General features: G+C 38.8%; 1 protein-coding gene across 2 annotated transcripts; it reads left to right on the top strand.

The window, feature by feature from the left end:
- Nucleotides 1-121: 121 nt before the first annotated feature.
- On the top strand, nt 122-13,555 carry LOC142617245 (dihydrolipoyllysine-residue acetyltransferase component 1 of pyruvate dehydrogenase complex, mitochondrial). Of its 2 annotated transcripts, XM_075790016.1 has the most exons (23): nt 122-430; nt 1,595-1,645; nt 2,518-2,572; nt 2,648-2,684; nt 5,014-5,060; nt 5,166-5,210; nt 5,383-5,456; nt 5,755-5,824; nt 6,158-6,346; nt 6,443-6,487; nt 6,603-6,676; nt 7,244-7,313; nt 7,637-8,017; nt 9,103-9,163; nt 9,253-9,297; nt 9,386-9,469; nt 10,830-10,906; nt 10,982-11,044; nt 11,407-11,477; nt 11,560-11,620; nt 12,160-12,220; nt 12,302-12,382; nt 13,043-13,555. In XM_075790016.1, exons 1-23 carry the CDS (start codon nt 318-320, stop codon nt 13,099-13,101), a joined length of 1,914 nt encoding a protein of 637 aa, XP_075646131.1. In that variant the 5' UTR covers nt 122-317; the 3' UTR covers nt 13,102-13,555. The 2 variants fall into 2 exon arrangements, with proteins under 2 accessions (XP_075646131.1, XP_075646132.1); XM_075790017.1 differs by lacking the exon at nt 2,518-2,572 and having other exon boundaries at nt 128-430; nt 2,602-2,684.
- The last annotated feature ends 9,999 nt before the right edge of the window (nt 13,556-23,554 follow it).

Below are 23,554 nucleotides of genomic sequence, written 5' to 3'. Positions count from 1 at the left end.
GCAATTTGCCCAGGCTGCTACTACTCAGCCTAAAATAAAATACTAATATAAATAATAAAAAATTAATTTAAATAAGAGGAAAAAAAAAATTGTTAAAGAGTCGTGGAACGACAACGAGGACCTTTCTGCATTCGCACTCGCACTCGGCTCGCCATTAACGAACGATCGTTCCATTTCAACTTCCTTTGTTCGTTCGAGCGACTCAGAATTCTTCTTCATTTGCCGTTCGGCTTTTGGTTCCCACGGCGTGCTAGATCGTTTTCTGAAGAGAAAACGAAGAAGAGAGAGAGAGAGAGACAGTGAAGTAAAATTGGAAAATGGCGCTTTCACGGCTTCGAGGTCCAGTCAAAGAGATCTCTAACTCTCACGCTCCTTCTTTCTTAAGAGCTCGCTTTCTCTCTTCTTCTTCTTCCTCTAGATCCCTCTCTCGGTACACACCCTCTCTCTCTCTTGAAATTTATTTTCTTTCTTCTTTTGATTTTGGATGGTTTGGATTGGTGAAATGGTGTTGAGGATTATCGCATATGATCGAACTTGTTATTGAGATGATGAGAATCTTGTGAATCTGTTTGTGTACTGATATTGATAACTACTCTGTTGAAAGCTTTGAGTTCGACTTATAGCAACAATTGGCCAATTTTTTTTTTTTATTTTATAATGTTCTGCAAATTTTATTTGGTGAATTTTGTGCTGCCGCGAGTTTCGGTATCAATTAAGGAGGTAACAGAGAGTGTGATTTCGTATAGAATAGAATGACGGAAAAGAATACGCTGTTGGTCTGCTGATGTTGACTAATTTGTTGAGGATTTATAGGCGACTCCAAAATTTTGGGACCAAGGCTTGGTTGTTGTTATTGTAAAAGTTTTGGTATCATATCAAGCTTGTTGTTTTGGGTTGGAACAAAAAAGGTTGAAGGGAGACCAAATTGTGTTCAAGTAAAGTGTGATACTCCATAGGCATTTTCATAGACTGAGCTGTGAAGGAAATGCAAGAACATGGTCTATATTATGAATTACTAAACTGGTGTATGAAAAGCATGGAATCGGAGAAAGAGGGTTTATGACTAGATTTGGAGGAGAAAATATTTGAAATGAGCTGCTAGTATGATCAAAGAACTAATTAATGTGTGCACTATAGTGGATTTATATTGAATTAGGACATATTTTTCGTTTGACACTAAACAGAACTGGGACAATGCTGGTCAATCGAATAAAGCTGCCAATAAATCATTGTGTTGTGCTAAATCTCAGTAAAAATAAGTGTGTTTTTGAAAATTTTAAGAGTGGATGATGGGTTAATGTTACAACACTTGATGACTTTGACTTGAATATACATAAAAATAAGATGTCAATGGCCATTGTGTTTCCTTTACACGTCAATGTTCTTCTAACAATTTAAATGATCGCTTCTCAACTAATCTAGAAGAATTCTTTATATTTTCACTTATCAGGGAATATATATATATATATATATATATATATATATATATATATATATATTACTCTTATTGTTTTGAATGCATATTGCTCAGTATTTTTCTGTATAGAGCTGCATAATTGATCTTATTATGTGCTGTTTTGTCCTGCTGATGCAGCCCTCCCTGTGTTCAAAATTCTCTTGTGGGTGGTCATGGCTCTCCATTAAGGTTTGCATTCATCAGCTTTTTGTTTATCATTAGTTTGCAAATTCAATTACAATTGCTTTACATGGTTTTATGATTCATAAACTCCGTATTCACTTTCTCTTGGAAATCGTGACTGTCTTGAAGCACTTGTTATTTAGCTTGAGGAGTAAAGGTGTTACCCCTTTTTCAATGAATGTACTTTGAATTTATTGGGCATTTTGTCTTTACAACTCAAAAGGGTAAAGTTGTTTTGGCTTGGGCATATTGCCATCAAAACTTAGTTGCATTGATACTTGAAAGTTGAAATTAAGCCAAGCTAGGATCATCAGCTTAGGAACCAGTTTAATCCAACCACGCAGATAAATTTAGGACAGACCTAAGATGGCAAAAGGACTAGCTCTAAACTTGTCTGGTCCTTACCCAATTTTCCTATTACAGCTTGAGGTGGTAAATTACAGTATAAAGAAGATTATGTTAAATTTGTTATCCTCAATAATTTATAATAATTTATCTTTCTTTTAAATGTGTTTTTGCATTTGTGACCTCAATTGCATAAGCTTGAACAAGCTCTTACCTTTCCAGATGTAGTTAGTGATTGTCCACGTAGTATGACAGATGTTTTGTTAGTCTTGTGACCCTGTATGAATTTTTTATCCATCTTTCACTTGTATGCCTGTATGCATATCTTGAAGGCGTTCAGCATAGAACCAAAACAATGTTACTTACAAAAAAAAGAAAAAAGAAAAATGTTGTAGGGAAAACCCAAAATTTTATTCAGGGGCTATTTGGCTTTGTCTTGTCGGACTCACTCAGCTGTCACTCCTAGATATTTCTTTCTTTTCTTTTTGTTTTTTGTTTTTAATTTCTTATTTACTGACAATGAAATTAATCAGGCCCGCATCTTTATTTATGCTCACTGGAGTTCAAAATAATTCTTTAAAACTAAAGGTTAGTGTTTGAAATGTATTGGTAAATAGCTCTTCATACCCAGGATGTCTTCTGATACCATTACAATTTTTTCAGCTGTGGGTTGGTGGTATCAAGCACTTCTCTTCCACAGGTATATGTCTTATGCATTCAGTTACAAATCTCTGCTTGTCTTTGACAGAATAATGCTTTCTTATTAGCTTAAACTTTTGGGACAAGTGGTAGCTTATCATGGTAATTAAATTGTAAAATATGAGGCATTAGGTTTGAGGAGGGGGCGGGGGGGGGGGGGGGAGAGACATTTGATAAAAGTTTTAGTGCTTTGTTAATTAGTCCCTTGCCTTAGCGCATATTTGGAAAGCAGCACACTTTTGAAGATTTGGAAGGCATAGGGAGGCAACTTTTACTAGTTCATTATATGGGTGGTTGCGTGCAAGGGGCTTAGAAATGGTGATTCCATTGCATCATTCATAGAGTAATTACCTTTCTGTAGATAATTCTTTTTGTTATAATTCTATAGAATTTTTTGTGTCTTTTATACATGTAGTAGTTTCTTTTCAATAAAATTATTCTTACCTATATATATATATATATATAACCAAAAGAACACCTTTATGCTAATATTAAAAATAACAAGGGCAATTCTAACGTTCCCCCTCAAGCTGGAGCATACACATCAAACGTGCTTAGTTTGAAAGACGGTGTTTGCAATGAGGCACAAGCTAACGACTTCGTGAGAATGCCACCCATATAATTATCTAAGAGAACATAGGGAGTGGAAATCTGTTGCCACATTAATAAATCTCAAATAAAGTGATAGTCAACCTTGATATGTTTGGGATGCTCATGTAAAATACTATAGTAGCTTGGTTGTCACTGACTATTTGCATAGGAGTAGGAGCATCAATATCCATGTCATGAAGGAGAGAGCAAACCCATAACATCTTGGAAGCAGTATGAGCCATAGCTTGATATTTAGCTTCGGCAATAGAATGAGTGATAGCATTTTGCTTTTCCCCGTGCCACGTAACAAGATTACCTTTGACAAAGCTATAATAGCCAAAAGTGGACTGCCGATCAAAATGACTACCAGCCTAGTTAGCATCAGGAAAATCTGTCAGGCAAAAAAGTAAAGGTCATGTACAATAGTCTTCTTCTAGGATCATCCTTTAGATAATGCGAGATATGAAAAATAGCTTCATTGTTAGTGGGGCTGGGACGGAGCATGCATATATTTTCTAACCACACGAATCAAACAAGTAATGTCAGGCAATTGATAGTTGGAAATAACTTCCCAAACAATTAGCGGTATTGACCAACATCATTAAAACAGTTCGTTAATAAAAAGATTTATATTAGATCTAATTATGGATGAGTAGACTACTTCAAACCAAAGAAAGCCTTGTGCATTCAACAAACATGTGTTCACTACTGGTAACAACATATCCAGGGGGTTGATCCATGTATATTTCGTCTTGAAGTTCTCCATGAAGGAAGGCATTTTTTATATTAAATCAATATAATGTCCAAGAATGACTGACTGCGACAGAGAGCAGTATGGTTTGAATTATATTTTGTCTTGTGCATAACCTTAAACTGTTCAAATTTGAAAGTATATCTCTGTTGCTTTTACTTAGAATTAACCTTACTCTCGGTCTGTCATGGAAAAGTCTTGCACATGTCTCCATAAGCAATGTAAAATAAATTAAGGACTTATCAATTCTTTTTATACAAAGTTCTGAAACGTTTCTCTTTTTCAAACTTATTAGATTTCATTGATCATCGTAACTTTGGAGTTTAATTATGATATACCTTTGGTACACATCCTGTGTGGTGCACTCCATTTTCTTTACTCAATAAAATTTATTATTCATAAAAAAAAGGGCTTATCAACTCTTGACAAAAGCATACTTCTGAAAGAATTTTGCTTTTCATTCTTCTAATTATCATATGTCCTCAATGTTTTCGATTGATGTTCTTCCATTATGGAAATTATCCAAAAACAAAAAATTGGAAAAGAAAAGAAATCCTTCATATCTCTCAAGGATTACTTCTCTTCTCTTTAAACTTCCATAAATTTCCAAGTATCATACTTTTTCATTATAATCCCCCTCACATAGAACCCAAATTAATTCTTTAAAATAATTTTTTTAATATTTTGTTTATCATTTTAGAGACTCATAAGTTACGTGACATGATTGTTGGTGCAATGTCACATATCACCTTTTCTCTTATTTATTAGTATGAATGTTCATCAAATGGCGTCTTCTTCTTGTTTTGATTTTGTTTAACTTTATTCTGACATATACCAGATTAGTGTTAGTTTTTTTTTTTTTCCTTGCAGTATGGTTTTACAACTATTAATATTATCTAATGATGAAAATACTCTACTGTGCATGCTTAATCATGCGTGTAAGTGAATTATATTCTGACTTTCATCATCAATTGGACTGTTATTGCAGATTCTTCACATACAGTACTCCAGATGCCAGCTATGTCTCCTACAATGGTAAGATATGCGAGGAGTTGGTTTTAGATGTTATCCACATGCGTGTGTTGTTCTTTTGTTGCTTCCAAGAAGTTTCGCAATCTTAATTGTTACTCTTTTGTGCAGAGCCAAGGTAACATTGCAAAATGGAGGAAGAAAGAAGGAGATAGGGTCAGTTATACCAAAAGTTTCATATAGTTTTGAAAGATTAAAGCTTAGTTATTTTCAATTCAATATACTTAAAGATAATTGTTGAAAAATAAATCTCTTAATGAAGTGGGGATAAATTTATTTATTTCATTATTAAATTTGTGTTGTCCTGACTGTTGATTTAATTTAACAGATAGAAGTGGGTGATGTACTATGCGAAATTGAGACTGACAAAGCCACTCTTGAGCTAGAAAGTCTTGAGGAGGGGTAATGTTTATTTGCTTGGAAAATGCATAATGCTTGAATGCGTGTTGCACATCAGCTATTAAAGAAAGGAATTGTTTAGTAACCACTCTTCACATTAGATGTTTCATTTGGCATTGGCAATAAGAATGTTTTCTTTCTAGATTGGTCTTTTGAAATAGTTTGCTTCATATCTGTTTCCTGGGTCTTCAGTTCTTTTGTATTCTAAGTTGATCAGAACTACATAAAGGTGCAAATTCTGATCCATCCTAAAATGCTTATCACATCTGTTCTTGGATGGGTAATGGGTTAAATTCTGCAGGTTTCTGGCTAAGATACTGGTACCTGATGGTTCAAAAGATGTGCCTGTTGGACAACCTATTGCAATAACGGTAACTCATGATAATCCTTTATGAAAGATTGCCATTTCTTTTTCATGAAAATCATACTGCAGTAAATTTTATTTACTTTGTAAAGATATTAATTTTTTTTGGGAAAGTTAATATCATTTTAATGTGACACTGCTGTTTTAATAGTTTCTGTATTAACCATTCAAGTATTTAATTATTGTAAAAACTAAATTAGGCACGTGCCAATGAGCAATAGCTCAACTGGTACTTCCTTTCTTTGTAATGGGTTGGAGGGTGAGGTCTTGAATCTATTGGGTGTGTGTGTAGTTTACCAGTAAAAGAAAAAAAAAAAACTAACATTTGTGCATTTACTAGGTTGAGGATCAAGATGATATCCAAAATATCCCTGCTACTGTGGCAGGTGGATCTGAGATTAAAGAGGAAACAATAAATCAGAATGTGAAAAATGAGAACAATGTACAAGAGAAAAGTTCAATTAAGACAAGTGCATCTGCGCTTCCTCCTCATATTCTTGTTGGAATGCCAGCATTATCCCCAACTATGGTAAGAAACATTGGATGTTAGTTTCTGCTCAGATTATCATGCTAAATTTTCTTTCTTCTGGGTGAAGCTTAAGTTTGCTTTTATATGTATGCACAGAATCAGGGAAACATTGCGAAGTGGCTAAAGAAAGAAGGAGACAAGGTTTGTTGTGTTTAATATATTTTAAATCTGCTGTTGAACTACTTCTTGCTTCTCATTTAGGGGATACAGAATAATTGCATTAAAATGCCTCTTGATTGTTTACTCAAACTAACAGATCAACGTGGGTGATGTTATATGTGAGATAGAGACAGACAAAGCTACCCTTGAATTTGAATGTCTTGAAGAGGGGTAATGTTCTTTCTCTATGTTAGGATTATTGTGTTGCAGTTGGTTGATGTTAAATATTTGTGTCTTAACATGGTGTTTGGTTACTTGTAGAATAGATCACCATTTATTTTGCATGTCTGATCAGTGTGAGGAAGTGACTGATATTGTTGTTAAAAACTGATTCATTGTGTCCAAATTGTGACTTTAATAAAGTTGAAATGCAATATAACCACGGTCATGTAGGTATACGCGTGAACGCGTTTCACAGAATAAAAGGGCTTTGTTGGGTGTCTTTGTTAAGTAGTCCTAGTTGTTTTTAACTGGTAGTTGTATAGTTTAAAGAATAGGAAAAGGCTAGGGAACCAAAGCATTTATGTATATTATTTTATCACCCTCTCTCTTTCCCTTAAAATAGCTTGCTTTGGTTCCATCTTTGAGTTTAGAACTTTTGAATTTAATGCTAATGCCAGTTTTTTTGGGATGCTTCTTCTTATTGGTATGGAGGCATTTGAATCGTTAATAATGAAGCCCTTTATTTGTTACTTTTAACATGTTTGCTTACATTTTAAAATGGAATATTGGGTTTAGGTACTTGGCTAAGATACTAGCACCTGAAGGTTCAAAGGATGTGGCTGTGGGTCAACCTATTGCAATAACAGTAAGTGTGATAATGCTTGTACAAATGTATAACATACTTTTGACCTTAGCAACTTTCAGCCAATGCTATTATAGCTGAGTAGTAGGGCATCTGTAAGCTTGCTAATGGTTCCAGCCTGCACCTGTAAAGGGTTGACATTGTTCTAGTCTAAATTTTAATATGTTTTATTGCCCCCCAAAAAGAAATGTAGAGGCTGCTATTAATTGCCAGCTAAATTGAATAATAGCTATAGTTTCTTTCTGCACTGTTACTTTATGGAAAGGTCATCCTTTAAACTAGCCACTTATACTTTATGGAAACACCATTGCCTATTGTTTTGCAAGGTTGAGGATCCAGCTGATATTGAGACAGTAAACAATAGTGTTAGCAGTGGTTCTGAAATCAAAGAGGCAAAGCCAATGCATCATGATGATGGAAATGAAGCTAAAGCTCAGAAAACAGGTGTTGCAAGGATCAGTCCATCTGCAAAGTTGCTAATTACAGAATATGGATTGGATTCATCATCATTAAAGGCATCAGGTTCTCATGGTACGCTGCTCAAGGGGGATGTTTTAGCTGCAATTAAGTCAGGAAAAGGATCTTCATCTAAAGAGAAGACACTCCCATCGCCTCAAAAAGCTTCTCCCACTGTGTCAACAGATTCAAGGTCTCACATAAAGCAGTCAGATTCTTTTGAAGATCTGCCTAATAGTCAAATACGCAAGGTTGGTTTTGTTGAACTAGTAATTAGATTTGAGCAATATTTTCTGTTTAGAATGTCCTTTTATACATGTTTTGTGGATTCCAAGGTTGGAGAAGTTTAAGAGACAACAATACAGCATCCCAGGCGCATTGTTGCTGTCTCATATATTTGATAATCCAAGTGTTTAAAATATTTTTCATATAGTTGATGAGTACTTGTTAAATTAAAAGAAAATCCATAAATGGCTCCAATGCTAGCCTTGCTGGTGGCCTAGAGTACGGGGTATTTAAGAATTACATGATTATAATGTAAATTAGAATTGTGAGAAGGGAATAATATATATATATATATATATATATATATATAATATAAGTTGACTAAAAAAATTGCTTTCATGAGAAGTACATGGCGGCAACTAAAAGAGGACATTGTGGGAAAAAGTTGGATAAGATGGTCTGGAGAAGATTATGCACTAGAAGCAGGAGTAATTTGGTTCAAGTGCATGCAACTCAAAGGCAAGGGTAAGTGCCGAGAAGAACCACTGTCAAGGCAATTAGGAAAAGATTGTGGCCTTATGTTCTTGACTTAGGTAGCATAGAACAATAAAAAAGGATTCTACGAATGATCATTAGTGGTTGGAATGAGAATTCATTGACTTGTCTTTACATGGAACTTGGTATGTATGTCAGGGAATTTTGTATAAAGAGATACATTTTGTTAGAATAATTGTTAAATGATTCAATTTACCATTTCCTAGTAGTTTAATCTTTTGGGAAAAGTAGTAGTTTATCTTGGTATTAGAGTAGGTGGTCTCGAGTTCGAACTAGATCTCCACTCTTCCTCAACTTTTAAAAGATTAAAAATCCCACTTCTTGGGCCCCACTTATTAATGGGAGTCTGGGCCTACGTGTGAGGGGTAGGTGTTAGAATAATGTTTAGACTTAATTTTTAAATTGAATGTCAGCCTAATTAAAGGCCACCAAAAGCATAACATTTGAGCTTCAAAATCTCTGATATTTAGACTATTTAGAATGTCTCTTTTGTTTTTTTTGGTGATTAAATAGTAGTTTATAGTGATTGTGCTGTAATATCATTGTTGTTTTTCAGGTAATAGCCAGAAGGTTATTGGAATCGAAACAAAATACACCACATTTATATTTATCATCAGGTTCTGAAGCTCTACAGTTGATAATGTGAATACTCTATGGTTGTTAATATAAAATGATGTATCTAAAATATTAAAATGATGTTTGTCAGATGTTATACTGGATCCTCTTCTTTCTCTTCGGAAGGAACTTAAAGGTACGGAATAAGTTTCAAATCTATTAATTCAGTTTCTTGGGCTTATATGTACTCTCTGTGATCATTCATTTTACTTCCTTAATTACAGAGAAGCATGATGTTAAAGTTTCAGTGAATGACATCGTCATCAAAGCTGTAGCTGTGGCACTGAGAAATGTACCGGAAGCAAATGGTAAAGACATATCAGTTATATAATGGTCAAGTGAATTCGTTGATGCACATATAATTGGTGGCAGACGTTTTTTGTTGCCAGATAGTAGAGTCAATCCTGGAAATTGTAATTCTTATTAAAAAAGGTGGTAGAGTCTTCTAGAAAATCAAATTGTACTTATTTTTTGATAATTAAATCAAATTGTACTTCTTTTATATAAAGAAAAATGGAGCAACGAGAAAATATTTGATGTCAGTCTTTAGGGAAACAGGCTGTGCCAAAACATATATAAACCCGTATTTTTCTTGATTATTTTATGCCCAAAAGGTAGTAGAAAACCCAATATCTTGACCAAGAAATAGAGAAATGCTGATTCTCCTATATTTTCATGCCCTGCTATTACTTATAATTGTTGTTTTTTGTGCTTTGCTTGTGTTTTTTTTTTAATTCCAACTATTGTAGGTTTGAGGGGAGAAAAAAAAAGATTTTTTTTTTTTGGGATAGGGGATGTCAGCTTGATCTGAGGGTGGTCAATGAACAATGAAAAGATTATTTTTAGTTGCATCTGAAATGTTTTAATTGAATACTCAGTATTTGTTGATCTGAAGGCTGTCAATGAATAAACAATAAAATGATTACATTTTAGTTATATCTGAATGTATAAAACTAATACACTTTCTCTTCGTGTGCTTGTTTGTTGATTGTCATTTTCATGGAGTTTGTAACTATTTTTCTCTATCATTCCTGCAACCTCTCACTTGTCATTAGCCCACTAATTAATACGGATGCTCTTTTCCACCACACTGGCTTGTATTAGCAACAAGCTTCTCTGAAATATGTAACCATCGCACACCTTTGGTGTGATGGTCACTCATAAGTATAAGTGCTTGCAGGGTGTGAGGGGTAAGGGCCGGGGTTCAAGTTTCTAGGAGGGAGTTTCACACACATATACACTTAGATTACTCTATAGTAAAATTTCTATCTTGTATAAAAAGAAAAAAAAAAAAATTCATTTAGTTTGCTTTCTAAAACCTATCAAAAAAAAGAAATATGTGTTATAGATATACATCAGAAGTTTAGGAGTATTTCAATTTTCTTGCATTAAATTCGACACCAGTATCTGTTTCCCAATGTTTCTTGTATATTATTATTGGTCAGGTTGATGAATTTAAGGTAAAAAAAATTTCCCCAATGTTCTATTGTTGTATAATACTCGGAACTTCATTTCTTTCTACTGCTGGCAGGATCTACTGAGTAAGCATACATACATACAAATATGCATGTGTTTTATCTATGTTCATTTTGACTCTAGACTCTAAAACAGCAATTTAGTCAGTGATATTCTGATACTGAAATTTTGTTCTCTCTTGATGCATGTCAGCTTACTGGAATGCTGAGAAAGGAGAAGTCATTTTATGCGATTCTGTTGATATTTCGATTGCAGTGGCAACAGAGAAGGTATGAATATTATATCAACAATTGTGGCTTTGAAGTTTTAAACAGTGCCTAATGTCATCCTATTGTATTGCCTAGGGATTGATGACTCCAATAGTGAGGAATGCAGATCAGAAGACCCTATCTTCAATATCCTTGGAGGTACTCTATTGTAATTTGAGTAGTTTTTAGTTTGATCACTTCAATTTGGGTTCCTTTTACAATTTGAGGCTTTCCTTGCGTTTTTCTTTTTCCTCCAATGGGGGTCAAAATCTGCTTGAATGCAGTTGCACTTTTGAAGCATGCGTCAATTTATTATTTCCTCTTCATTGCTATGATGTCCAAAGAAGTTAGTGTGGAATCTGCTGCAGGAAAAAGATTGATACAAAAACATAGAATTTGAAGTTATTTAAATTCACTGCTCAACAGGAAAAAAGTTGTTCTAGATCCACCTTTTCTTGTTAATCATCCATTCAAATTTAATATGGATCATTGTCAATTTCTCTGCTGATATTTGGCTTCAGATCAAGGAATTAGCTGAGAAGGCAAGGGCAGGGAAGCTTTCACCAAATGAATTCCAAGGAGGAACTTTTAGGTGAATATATCATGCTAGGGACCTAATTACTCTTTCGTTTTCTAAAATAGTTAAAATTTAAATTGTTCTATTTTTTATGCAGCATTTCAAACTTGGGAATGTTTCCAGTGGATCAATTTTGTGCAATTATAAATCCTCCACAGGTTCTCTCTCCCTCTCTCTCTCTGTGAGCCTAAATTTACTTATTTCTCTGTTTGGTTATTAACTTTACAAGTGATGATATCAGCTCTAGAATAAGCAATTGGTAAAATTAATTTTATCTGTGTTAAAAATGATGGTGCTATTTTTGTTTCGGAAGATGAAAAGCTGTTTTTTTTTTTTTTTTAATTAACAGAGGAAGATCTAAGAGGCATTTTGAGATATCAAATGATTAAATGCACATTGTTTTTGGGTTCCTGTCAGTTCAATAATCTTCATGTTCATACACAGCAAACAATTCTTCATCTTTTGCTGAATGCAGGCTGTTTACATGAAACAATTGACAAGAATTTGTGCTGCCAAATCTTGTGGTTTTTTTTATATTTGTTTATTTTTATAATCTTCTTCTTCTTTTCCATTTTCAGAAAATAGAAAATGCCTTTCAAAAAGAAACCAAATTGACCCTTTAGAGTACTCTATTCTACATTTAGTTGGCATTGCATGCTGTAAATGTCTCTTGTATAAATTTGTTGACTTCCTGCAGGCTGGTATCCTTGCTGTTGGCAGAGGCAACAAAGTTGTTGAAGTAGTAATTGGAAGTGATGGTAAGAAATTTGTTGTTTTCTACACCAAATATTATATGCTTTTAGTGACAGGTTAGATGACGTGAATTATTTTTTACCCAGGAGTGGAAAGGCCTGCAGTTGTCACAAAAATGAACTTAACATTATCTGCTGATCATCGTGTTTTTGATGGCAAAGTTGGAGGTACAATCTTTGCTATCCTATTTGTGTGAGGTTGTGTGCTAATGTTTGACATGAATCTTTTCATCAATCACCAATCCATTGCTTCTAATTTAGGAGGTTGCCTCGTAAATGATTAATCTTGCACAAACTCTGTTTAGCACAATTGACAACAGTGAACTATTTGGCTTCTTCTTGAGCCTTCTGGTTTCGTAGTCAATGTGACATGCCAATCATGACATGGGGCCACAGTTGACTTATCAGAGAAGTTAGCTACTATGCTGCCCCTGTATTGGGTAACAGATCATGTATGTCCTTGAATGTGGCATGGTGCTATGGGTGAATGACAAATTGGGGAGGCTCATTGCAGATAGTAACTAAAACCTTATTGAGATTGACAACCAGTGAACCTGAAGACGTACTTTTTTTTGTTGGGTACAACCAGTCTTGAAATATGCACCAATTTCTCATTGCTGTTGTCAGACATATTCAGACCTGATAAAGGGTTCTGATTTATCTTCTTGTTTAATGTTTACTCTTATATTGTCTTGATCATTAGCTATCCTAGGGATGATTTGATATATAAGCAGTTGAAAAGGACCTATTGAAGGTCATGATCACAAAGTTTCATCCCTATTCATAATTTTTGAGTACTTATCAGGTTAATGCTATTCTATCTTGCAGGAGCATTCCTCTCAGCTTTGGGTTCAAACTTTAGTGATGTCCGAAGACTTCTTTTGTAATAAACATGAGAAAAGCCATGAAATTAATTAATGGGGGCTTCCAAGAGATCAACTACAGTGGCGGATGTAATTTAGTCAATTTTTTTTTTTTTTTTTTTTTCAGATTAACATGTTATTTTTCTTCCTGGAATACCCCAGCCCAAAACATTCTACTTTTGTTGTACCATCTCAGTCAGAGGATTTTTGCTGGTTCCTTGAATCCAACTTCCCCATAGAGAACTGAATTGTTGAGGAGCATAAGCCATGAGGTTTGGCATGATTTTAGGTTTCAAATGTCTGAGGTTTTCTGAACAAGAAAACAACAGAAATGTTCCAAGGTTTTGATGCTTTTTGTCATCAAACATAATTCTGTAGCTTTATGTTCCATTTTTTTTTTGGAAAAATGATGTATAAAAGAGCTACAGAAAATAAACTTCTATATCAATGAGTTAATGCTTATTTGTGCAGTATTCAATCTTTTTCCCCCCTGATTTTATTTATTTATTTATTATTATTGATAGTGATTTGGTGAAATCTTAGCTGTTTGCTTGTGCCAGTAGTTCCTAAATGAGACCAAAGCTTGATCCTAACCTTTGTTCTTGATACTCTGTTAGTGTTTTTGTTGCATATGTAGATAATATTACCCAAAGCATTCTATGGCTACAAATTTGAGAAAGACCATCGACGGGCTGCTACTTTCCCAGAGCGGTAAGGTCAAGATGATGGTGACCTGATGATAGGGAAGCCGATGAAAAATTGATATCGTAAATAGAATGGCTCATAGATTGTGGAATTCTTTGGTTATTTTGAAGTGTTGACCGAGATAGAGTGTGTAATGAACTAGGCACTGTATAGGAGATAAAACTTGTCTGAAAATACAGACAACCTGCACCTGGAAAGAAAGATCCCAATTATGAAGCTTTATGAGCAATGCATAGGGACAGTTGTTTAGTTAGTCGTTTGTGACACAGGTTCAGAAACGAGCCGAGGATCGAATAAACTAAATGAATGATTTATTGGTTTAATCAATGGTTCATCGGTTGCCCATAAGTTTAATATTTAAGTATTGAGTACATTTCTTAATTAAAATGGCTAAAATACATTACAAACAAGAAAAAATAGAAAATATCCACACACAAAAAGAAAAAGAAAAAAGATTTGAACTTTTAATCAATACCATGGGTAATCATTCCTTTAGCTTATGTAAATACTTATTGTAGGGGTATTGGGCCCGATAGTATGTGAAGGATGGCCCAACGAAGTATTTTGGGCTGGAAACCCAAAATCCGAAGACATCAAAATGGTCGTGGACTATTTACATATCCAAACACGTCCGAGGAGTAGATTTGTCCTCGGATTTCAAGGCCGAGGACATAGAAAGAGAAGTTTGGTATCCCTGGGTTATATTATAATGAGTCCTACAATTATGGGGATGCACGGTATACGTGGAGGGCGAGAGAAAGAACGGTGGAATGCCTAAAAATAAAGCTGCTACCACCGCCCATACATTAAAAGCTCTGTAAATTGATACGCTGACTGTATAGATGGAAGGATGGGACCTGAACATCGAAAGCTTGGAACTTGGTCCTAATCCCGGCGGAGCTTTAGGGAAGAATGGATGGGACAAGTATCCAAAAGGGGGATTGCAACCAGAAAAGTGGAAGGTGATGAAGGAAAGAAAAGGATATAAATAGGAGGAAAGGCATACGAAGAAGAAGAGGACTTTTTCGAGTAAAAGAGATAGAGCCAATAGTAAATGATAATCAACACTTGTATCCAAACTTGAGAAATATCATTAGAAACCAACCTCGGACACAATCCTAGGACGATTTCTCAGTCTTACTCTTTGCAAACGATTCTTTGTTCTGTTCTATTGGGCCCAAAGCCCGTTCTTTTTGTAATTGTCTAAAACCATCCTTGAAATCTAAATTACAAGCCCATCCTCTACAAATTCATTGTAAAGAAAGGCCTTTCAAGCCCGTTTCTCCCGGTCGTAGTTTGGGAACTTGAATTGTGTCCTTACAATTGGCGCCGTCTGTGGGAATTTAGTCTTTAAGGAAGTTTAGGACATCATGGTAGGATCAGGACCACAACGCAGTGCGGAGTCCGTGGGCTCTCAGCGTGAGGATCTCTCCTTGCATCCTGATCACGGAGAGAGCAAGAGGGAAGTGTACATACTACACGTGCCATCGAAGTGCAAGTCATTCGCAAGGAGGAAGCGCGAGCTCCTTATGAAAGAAATGCCGGGGCCATGAGAAGGAGATTGACGGCCTAAAGAGGGAGATTGCGCCACGAGAGGCGAAGGAGAACTCCTCAGGACCTCGACCCCTCTCGGAAGGATCCGAGGATGACAATTACGGGCAAAGATCCGAGAACTCCCCCGAGTGAATATGCCTCTTCGAAGAAGACAATGCATGGGAGACGTGGCGAGACTACCCCAGGTTTCAGGGGCTTAGGAAATGACGCAATGGGAAGAGCATTGCACCAAATCTCCAGGTCACCCTTCGCGCGGATTGGAAGAAGGAAGGTTGCCTCGGCGCTTCACACAACCGGCCTTCACTCTTTACAATGGTCGGACGGATCTGTAGAGCACGTAAGCCACTTCGGCCGAGAGAATGGCGATTGCATTCCAGGAATGAAACTTTGTTATGCAAGATTTTTCCTTCTAGCCTAGGGCCCGTAGCCATGAGATGGTTTGACGGCTTAAGGGCGGGCTCCATTGATTCTTTCAAAGAGCTTACTAGGGCATTTGGTTCTCGCTTTATCACGTGCAGTAGAGTTCCTCGTCCATTGGATTCTTTACTATCCATGGCCATGAGGGAAGGGGAAACCCTGAAAACATATTCGGACCGGTGCGGGAAATGTTCAACGAAATTGACGGAGACTTTTGACGATGTAGCAATAAGGACCTTCAAGGTCGGCCTACCAACAGAGCATGACTTGAGGAAATCCTTAACGAAGAAACCTGTCGGAAGCGTACGTCGGCGATGGATCGCATCGACGAGTACAAAAGGGTTGAGGAAGATCGGCGAGCGGGGAAAGGGCAAGGCGAAGGTTATCCCACGGGGAAAGGAGGGATTTCGGGTCGGACCGATACAACAACAATAGGCCTACGCGGGATTTTTCCGAGGCGGGCGGCCACATACCCCCGAAGTGGTCAACACCGTCTTCGGGGAGCGGTCTGTGGTGTTGGAGAAAATAAGGCATGAGCCTTTTTTCAAATGGCCAAATAAAATGGCGAGGGGACCCAGACGCAACCAAAATCTCCACTGCCATTATCACCGGGGAGAGAGGTCATACCAGGGGGATTGTCGCACTTTGTGGAATCATGCGGAACAATTGGTTAAAGAGGAAAGCTGAAGCAGTTCTCTACCAACCCGACGGGCGAGGAAACCAATCGGGAGTGGCAAACCACGACGGTCCTTCATCCGGACCTCCTCTAGGTACTATCAACGTCATTTTGCGGCACACGGTAGGGACTCAGCTCGGCTCCTTTCGGGGTAATGTCGGTTGCTCGAACATTGGCCGAGGAGTCACGGGATCGGCCGAAGAGGATCAAGGCAAGTATCCTCTGCCGATCCTAAGTTTTCCTGAAGAGGACAAGATGGGGACCATCCGGCCTCATGATGATGCCTTAGTGGTAACCCTCGAATTGGGAACTATGATGTAAAGAGGGTAATGGTTGATCAAGGTAGTGGTGCGAGATATCATGTACACGACCTATTTAGAGGCTTGAAGTTAAGAGTTGAAGATCTTATGCCATATGACTCACCCTTGATAAGCTTCGAAGGAGAGCTGTCGTTCCAGGAAGGATTCAGGGCCCATGTGCAATCAGTCGGAGGTAGTAGACGTAGATTTCATCGTGGTCGATGCCTACTCTCCCTATACGGCTATTGTGGCGAGACCTTGGTTGCATGCGTTAGGGGCCTGTTTCCTCAACCTTGCATGTCAAAATCAAATTTCATTGGAGATCGAGGTGGTGGAGTTACTTGGGAGTCGGTCTGTGGCTCGACGGTGTGTCACGGCTGCAATTGCGTCGACGGAACCGAGACTCCCCGTCCTCGGCTAACGGTGAAGCATAGCAATCAAAGTCTCTTCCCATAGCCGAGGTAGATGAAGCAACGTGTGAAGAATTGGAGAAAATTATCATAGACAATGATCTCGAAAAGTTCTTCCGGGTTGGAGTTCAATTGCCGCGGGGAAGAAGACAGAGCTGATTTTATTTTTAAAGAAAAATATGGATGTATTTGCTTGGAACGCGTATGAGGCCCACGGGTTGATCCGAACTTCATATGTCATCATTTAAGGGTCAATCCAACCGTAGTGCCGAGGAGGCAACCACCTCGGAGGTCCTCAAAGGAACATTCGGAAGCCGTCAAAGAGGAAGTGCTCAAACTCGAAGCGGCGGGGGCTATCAAAGAAGTGTTTTATCTGAATGGTTAGCCCATCCGTGGTGGTGAAAAAGAAGAATGGGAAGTGGAGAGTATGTGTAGATTTCACAGATTTAAACAAGGCTTGCCCAAAGGACTCATTCCCGATGCCTCGGATTGATCAAGCGGTTGACGCTACTGTTGCACATCCTCGGATCAGTATTCTAGATGCATTCCAAGGTTATCACCAGATACCTTTAGACGTTGAGGACAAGAAGACGACTTCATAAGTCACTCCAACGGGAAAATATCAATATAAGGTAATGCCTTTTGGCTTGAAAAACGCAGGGCTACCTACCAAAGGATGATGACGAGGATGTTTGAGGCACGGCTAGGAAAAAATATTGAGGTATACGTGGATGATATGGTAGTAAAGAGTAAAGAAGTTTACGCACATCTGGAAGATCTCGAGCAACACTTTTCGAAGCTAAGAGAGTATAAATTGCGGCTCAATGCCTCTAAATGCTCTTTCGGTGTAGGGTCGGGCAAGTTTCTAGGATATATGGTGACTCGAGGAATTGAAGTGAATCCTTGCTCAGGTTAAGGCAATAAGCGACTTACACCCACCTCGGAATCCTAAAGAGGTGCAAAGGCTAACGGGTATGACGCTGCTCTCCGATTTATATCTCGGTCCGCGGACGGATGCAGGCCTTTCTTTCAGTTATTAAATAAATGGAAGGGTTTTGAATGGACCAGGAGTGTGCAACGGCTTTCCAACGACTAAAAGAATATCTCTCGCGACCACCAAGTTATGTCTCGACCGGAAGGTTGATGAGATTCTGTTTGCATATATTGCGGTGGCTAAACATGCGATTAGCCTGGTTCTTATCCGAGATGACAATAACATCCGAGAGGCCGGTGTACTATGTAAGCAAATCTCTGCATGAGGCCGAAATTTGAGTTGTTGCCACTTTGGAAAAAGCTATCTTGGGCGTGGTACATGCTACACGAAGACTTCCCCATTACTTCCAGTCTCGTACGGTTGTTGTTCTTACACAACTCCCTCTCAAATCAATTTTGCGAAGTGCAGATTATATGGGAAGAATTGCCAAATGGGGAACTGTCCTAGGAGCTTTCGATATCAAGTATATGCCTCGCACCTCTATACAGGGGCAGGTCATCGCGGACCTTGTGGCGAGTTTGCGAGCCTTCGTTAGAAGACTATCAAGAAGGCATGGGTAAAAAATCGGTAGGCATGATTTCGTGTGAAGGGCCTCCGTTATGGAAAGTCCATGTTGATGGAGCAGCAAATCGGAGGGGATCGAGGTATCGGATTAGTTTTGATATCCCCAGAGGGTATTACTTTTGAGAAATCCCTAAGATTAGGATTCTCGGCCACCAACAACGAAGCGAGTATGAAGCGGTCCTCGCGGGGATGAACATGGTTCATAAAATGGGAGGAAAGGCGGTGCAAATGTTCTCGGACTCACTATTGGTGGTAGGCCAAGTAGAAGGGAAGCTAGAAGCAAGGGATTCCGAATGCGAGAATACCTAACCCGAGGTCAGGTTTATGCAATCTAAATTTGAGTCTTTTCTACTATTGCATGTATCCGGATGTGGCAATACCCATGCCGACTCATTAGCCACGCTCGCGACGTCCTCGGCACAAAGTCTACCACGAGTTATCCTCGTTGAAGATACTGTTGAAGCCCAGGACGGATGGTAACTCCACTCAAATTCTTCAAATTAGGACAGGACCTAGTTGGATGGATCAAATAGTAACATTTCTCGAAATGACATCCTACTGGAGAAAAAGCTGAAGCGGATAAGGTTCGCAGAAAAGCCACTCGTTTCGGTTATCAGGACCAAAAATTGTACAAACGTTCCTTTTCGGGACCATATTTGCTATGCATACACCCAGGAGCAACGAGCTACTTTTGGAAGAGCTACACGAAGGGATTTGCGGAAGTCACACGGAGGAAGGTCTTTAGCTCACGGGGCCCTTACTCGGGGCTATTGGTGGCCAAATATGCGAGAGAGAAGCGCAAAATTATGCAAAGAAATGTGACCAATGTCAAAGGTTCGCTCCAAATATACATCAACCGAGGTGGAGTCCTAAAGCCTCTATCTCGCCCATGGCCCTTTGCCCAATGGGGCTTGGACATTGTTGGACCCTTCCCCAACGCAACGGGAAACCGACGGTGGCTTCTCGTGGGAACGGTTACTTTACCAAATGGGTTGAAGCGTGAGCCATTATCAAACATCGAGACACGGAAGCAAAAAAGTTTGTATGGAAGAATATCGTTACCGGGTTCGGCATCCCTCATACTCTCATTTCGGATAACGGTTTACAATTTGATAGCAAAGCCTTTCGGAAATCTTCTTGTGATACGGGCATTACGAATAGATATTTCCACTCGGCTTATCCCCAAGGAAATGGGCAAGCCGAAGCTGGCCAACAAAGTAATAGTGAGCGGACTCAAAAGAGGTTGGGTGACGCCAAGGGGAGGTGGGTGGAAGAAGCTGCCACATGTCTTGTGGACGTATAGAACTACACCACGGAGATCCACGGAGTGAAACACCCTTCGCCATGACTTATGGAGCCGAGGCGGTAATCCCACTAAGCTGGGTTCCAAACCACAGAAGAAGAAAAGCTCCTTTATTTCGGATAGCAATGATGATCTATTAATGAGAAACTTAGACTTAGTTGAGGAACGGCGAGAAAGCGCCATGGTTCAACTAGCTTATTATCAACATAAGCTCAGAAGCAGGGATATGATTCTCATGTGAAACTTCGACCTCTTGGACCGAGTGACTTAGTATTAAGGAAAGTTTTGGGCACGATGAAGAATCTGCGTGGGGAAAATTGGGGCCCAGCTAGGGAAGGACCTTATCGTATTACTTCGGTCGCGGGAATAGGGGCCTACAATCTGGAAGATTTGGACGAGAATGTTGTACAACGTCCCTGGAATGTAAATAATCTACGAAGGTACTATTACTAAATAAAGGGCACTTCGGCCGTTCTTTGTTGTAAACTACATTATATTCGTTATCTTCATTCGTCTAAGTATCAAGCTGAAACTTGGTATGCACTGGATCCTCGGACCACATACCTCGTCTAAATTGATATTCTTTACTAAGTGTTAAACGAACCTAAGTAACGTCTGGTCCTCGGATCATCTACTTTGGAAAAATTAACAGTTTAAATTTATTCATCTAAGTGTCAAGCTAAAACTTGGTATGCACTGGATCCTCGGACCACGTACCTCGTCTAAATTGATATTCTTTACTAAGTGTTAAACAGAACCTAAGTTACGTCTGGTCCTCGGATCATCTACTTTGGGAAAATTAACACTTTAAATTTATTCATCTAAGTGTCAAGCTAGAAACTTGGTATGCACGGATCCTCGGACCACATACCTCGTCTAAATTGATATTCTTTACTAAGTGTTAAACAGAACCTAAGTTACGTCTGGTCCTCGGATCATCTACTTTGGGAAAATTAACACTTTAAATTTATTCATATAAGTGTCAAACTAAGTTTCAAGATGAAACTTGGTATGCCTGGATCCTCGGACCACATACCTCGTCTAAATTGATATTCTTTACTAAGTGTTAAACAGAACCTAAGTTACGTCTGGTCCTCGGATCATCTACTTTGGGAAAATTAACACTTTAAATTTATTCATCTAAGTATCAAGCTGAAACTTGGTATGACTGGATCCTCGGACCACATTACCTCGTCTAACTTGATATTCTTTACTAAGTGTTAAAACGAACCTAAGTTCCGTCTGGTCCTCGGATCATCTACTTTTGGAAAATTAACATTTTAAATTTATTCATCTAAGTGTCAAGCTGAAACTTGGTATGCACTGGATCCTCGGACCACGTACCTCGTCTAAATTGATATTCTTTACTAAGTGTTCAGCAGAACCTAAGTTACGTCGGTCCTCGGATCATCTACTTTGGGAAAATTAACATTTTTAAATTTATTCATCTAAGTCTCAAGCTGAAACTTGGTATGCCTCGATCCTCGGATCAATTACTTGGGAAAAATTAATACTTCGTTCTTTTTTTTTTTGACATAAACATCGGATATTTGCATAGACCATATGCCTTATCTTTACATAGTTCAAACTAGAGATCCAAAATGAAGAATCAAATACTCAAAAAAAAAAACATCACTTAATGCGGTTCAGGGCATAATTAAACCCTCTGGAGTATCAAATTTCAATTCAAGTTGTTGCTAGTAACTTTGGTAAAAGACAAGAAGATGATATTTATGGAATGATATGATCGGCATAAAAACAAAAAAAATATATGTATAAGAATCATCTAAAAACAAACATTCATTCTTGTATTAAATTCCAAAAAAGTACTTTTGCACCTATACTTAGGTATTACACTTGGAGACAAAATAAAAATAAAGAAAGGAAAGACAACGAGCAAGTCAGTGTTTCAAGCTTAATCTTCGAGGGCCTTTGGAGTCTTGAGGAGATGGAAAGGCGAGGAGAGACTCAACGGCAATTCCTTTGCCTTTGGGATCATCTATCAAGGTTATTGGGTTAGCTTGATCACCCAACTCATCCTTTGAAGATTCCCGAAGATCACTTGAAGGCGTACGTCTTCAATTGCCTTTTCTTGTGCGAGGTCAAGTTGTTCGGGGGCATCTTCGGGAAGAGTTGAGTCTTCGCCAAATCACCCCCCTTTATCCTCGGATGATCCTGGGCGGCTTCTTGTGCGTGTCGGGAATGGAAGAAGCGCGAATTGCAGGAGGATAGTAGACACTCTACGCTTTCCAAAGAGTGGAAGAGGCATCAACCCCAAGCTTGGGAAAGTGCCTCATTCCACACTTGGAGGCGGTAGTGCCTACATACCTCGGGAACCTGAGCCTTGAAGGTTTCGGTGACCTCCTTCACGCCTATATCATAGCCGTCTTGTTCGGCTTGGTCCAGCTCGAGTTCTCGGCCTCTTCCTTTGCTTTCTCGGCCTTTTCTTCTCCTCGATGGCTTCTTCTTTGCCCTTGATGGCTTCTTCTTTGGCCTTCTTCGGACTCGTGCGGATCTTTCTTAAGATCCTCTCCGAGCCTTCGTGCTACTAAGAGGTTATCCTCGGCTTGGCGAAGCATTAGACGCGATCCTCGGCATTTAGTCGTCGTTTTCATCGGCCTCTAAGCCCGCCTTGGCACTCTCAACCTTAGCCAATTTTGTTGTGACCTCCTGCGGTTTCTTGCTTATGAAGGTCCGAGATCTTTTGAGCGGTTTCACGCCTGGACTCCTCGGCCCTCGAGACTTGTAGGAATTAATGGCAATCTCTTGGGCCCTATGGGCGGATTGAACGGCCTACAAACAAAACATATAAACCTTAGACGTATAGATATATATAGGAAATAAAAACAAAAGTCAAGGTTTTAGAGAAAACTCACCATTGCAAGCTCCTTCTTCAAAGTCATGAAGACGGTGTGGTCCCTTTTCTTTCTCGGCTCAATCATATCCTCGGGGAGTAACGGTGCTTGCTCCAAAGCATCTGCGACGCATGCCGCTGTCCCTTCATCGGAATTTCTAATGGACGCATCCACGGTGATGACCTCGTCGTCCATAGAAAGGTCGGGAAGCCATGAGGGCGCGTACGACCGCCTTGTTGGTCGGTTCTTCTTTCCGACCTAGTACGTATGGTGCGGGCTTGCTTTGCACCCTTTTCAACCTCGGGCTCCTTGGATACGAGAACCCTTTCCTACCTCCACAACTTCCTTCCCTTTCGGCTGATCCCTTTTTCTTTTGAGATCAGCTATGTTGGCACGTTGAGTTTGGGAGGATGGAGGAGGAGGAGGAAGCCTAGCTTCGGGGCGTTTGTCGGCACCCTTTTCTTGAGTCGAGGGCGCACCTCTTTTGGAGGTTCTTGGACTCTAGGGTCCTTGTCGGCGCCCTCAAGGACATCTTTCGGTAGGTTTAATCTTTCGTTGAATGCCCGTAACGTCAAGTTCTTCGGTAGTAACCTTTGAGATTTGGGTAGAAGTGCCGAGGATGGAAGTTGAGTCTTCGGGGAGAGTGGAGTTGATTAAAAACCTCGAACTCGTCCTCGGAATCTGGTACGTCAACTTCTTC

This window comes from Castanea sativa, chromosome 11 (genome assembly GCF_040712315.1).
Source record: "Castanea sativa cultivar Marrone di Chiusa Pesio chromosome 11, ASM4071231v1".
In the NCBI taxonomy this organism is placed as follows: domain Eukaryota; kingdom Viridiplantae; phylum Streptophyta; class Magnoliopsida; order Fagales; family Fagaceae; genus Castanea; species Castanea sativa.
Note: the sequence above shows the minus strand (reverse complement) of the source record. Positions and strands in the feature narration are given on the sequence as shown.

What these genes read in the sequence shown, in the direction of transcription:
- LOC142617245 (XM_075790016.1), top strand. Translation starts at nt 318, where the DNA reads ATGGCGCTTTCACGGCTTCGAGGTCCAGTCAAAGAGATCTCTAACTCT. An exon ending in CAGCATTATCCCCAACTATG is followed by an intron (nt 6,347 to 6,442) that starts GTAAGAAACATT and finishes ATGTATGCACAG; the next exon opens with AATCAGGGAAACATTGCGAA. An exon ending in GTCAACCTATTGCAATAACA is followed by an intron (nt 7,314 to 7,636) that starts GTAAGTGTGATA and finishes TTGTTTTGCAAG; the next exon opens with GTTGAGGATCCAGCTGATAT.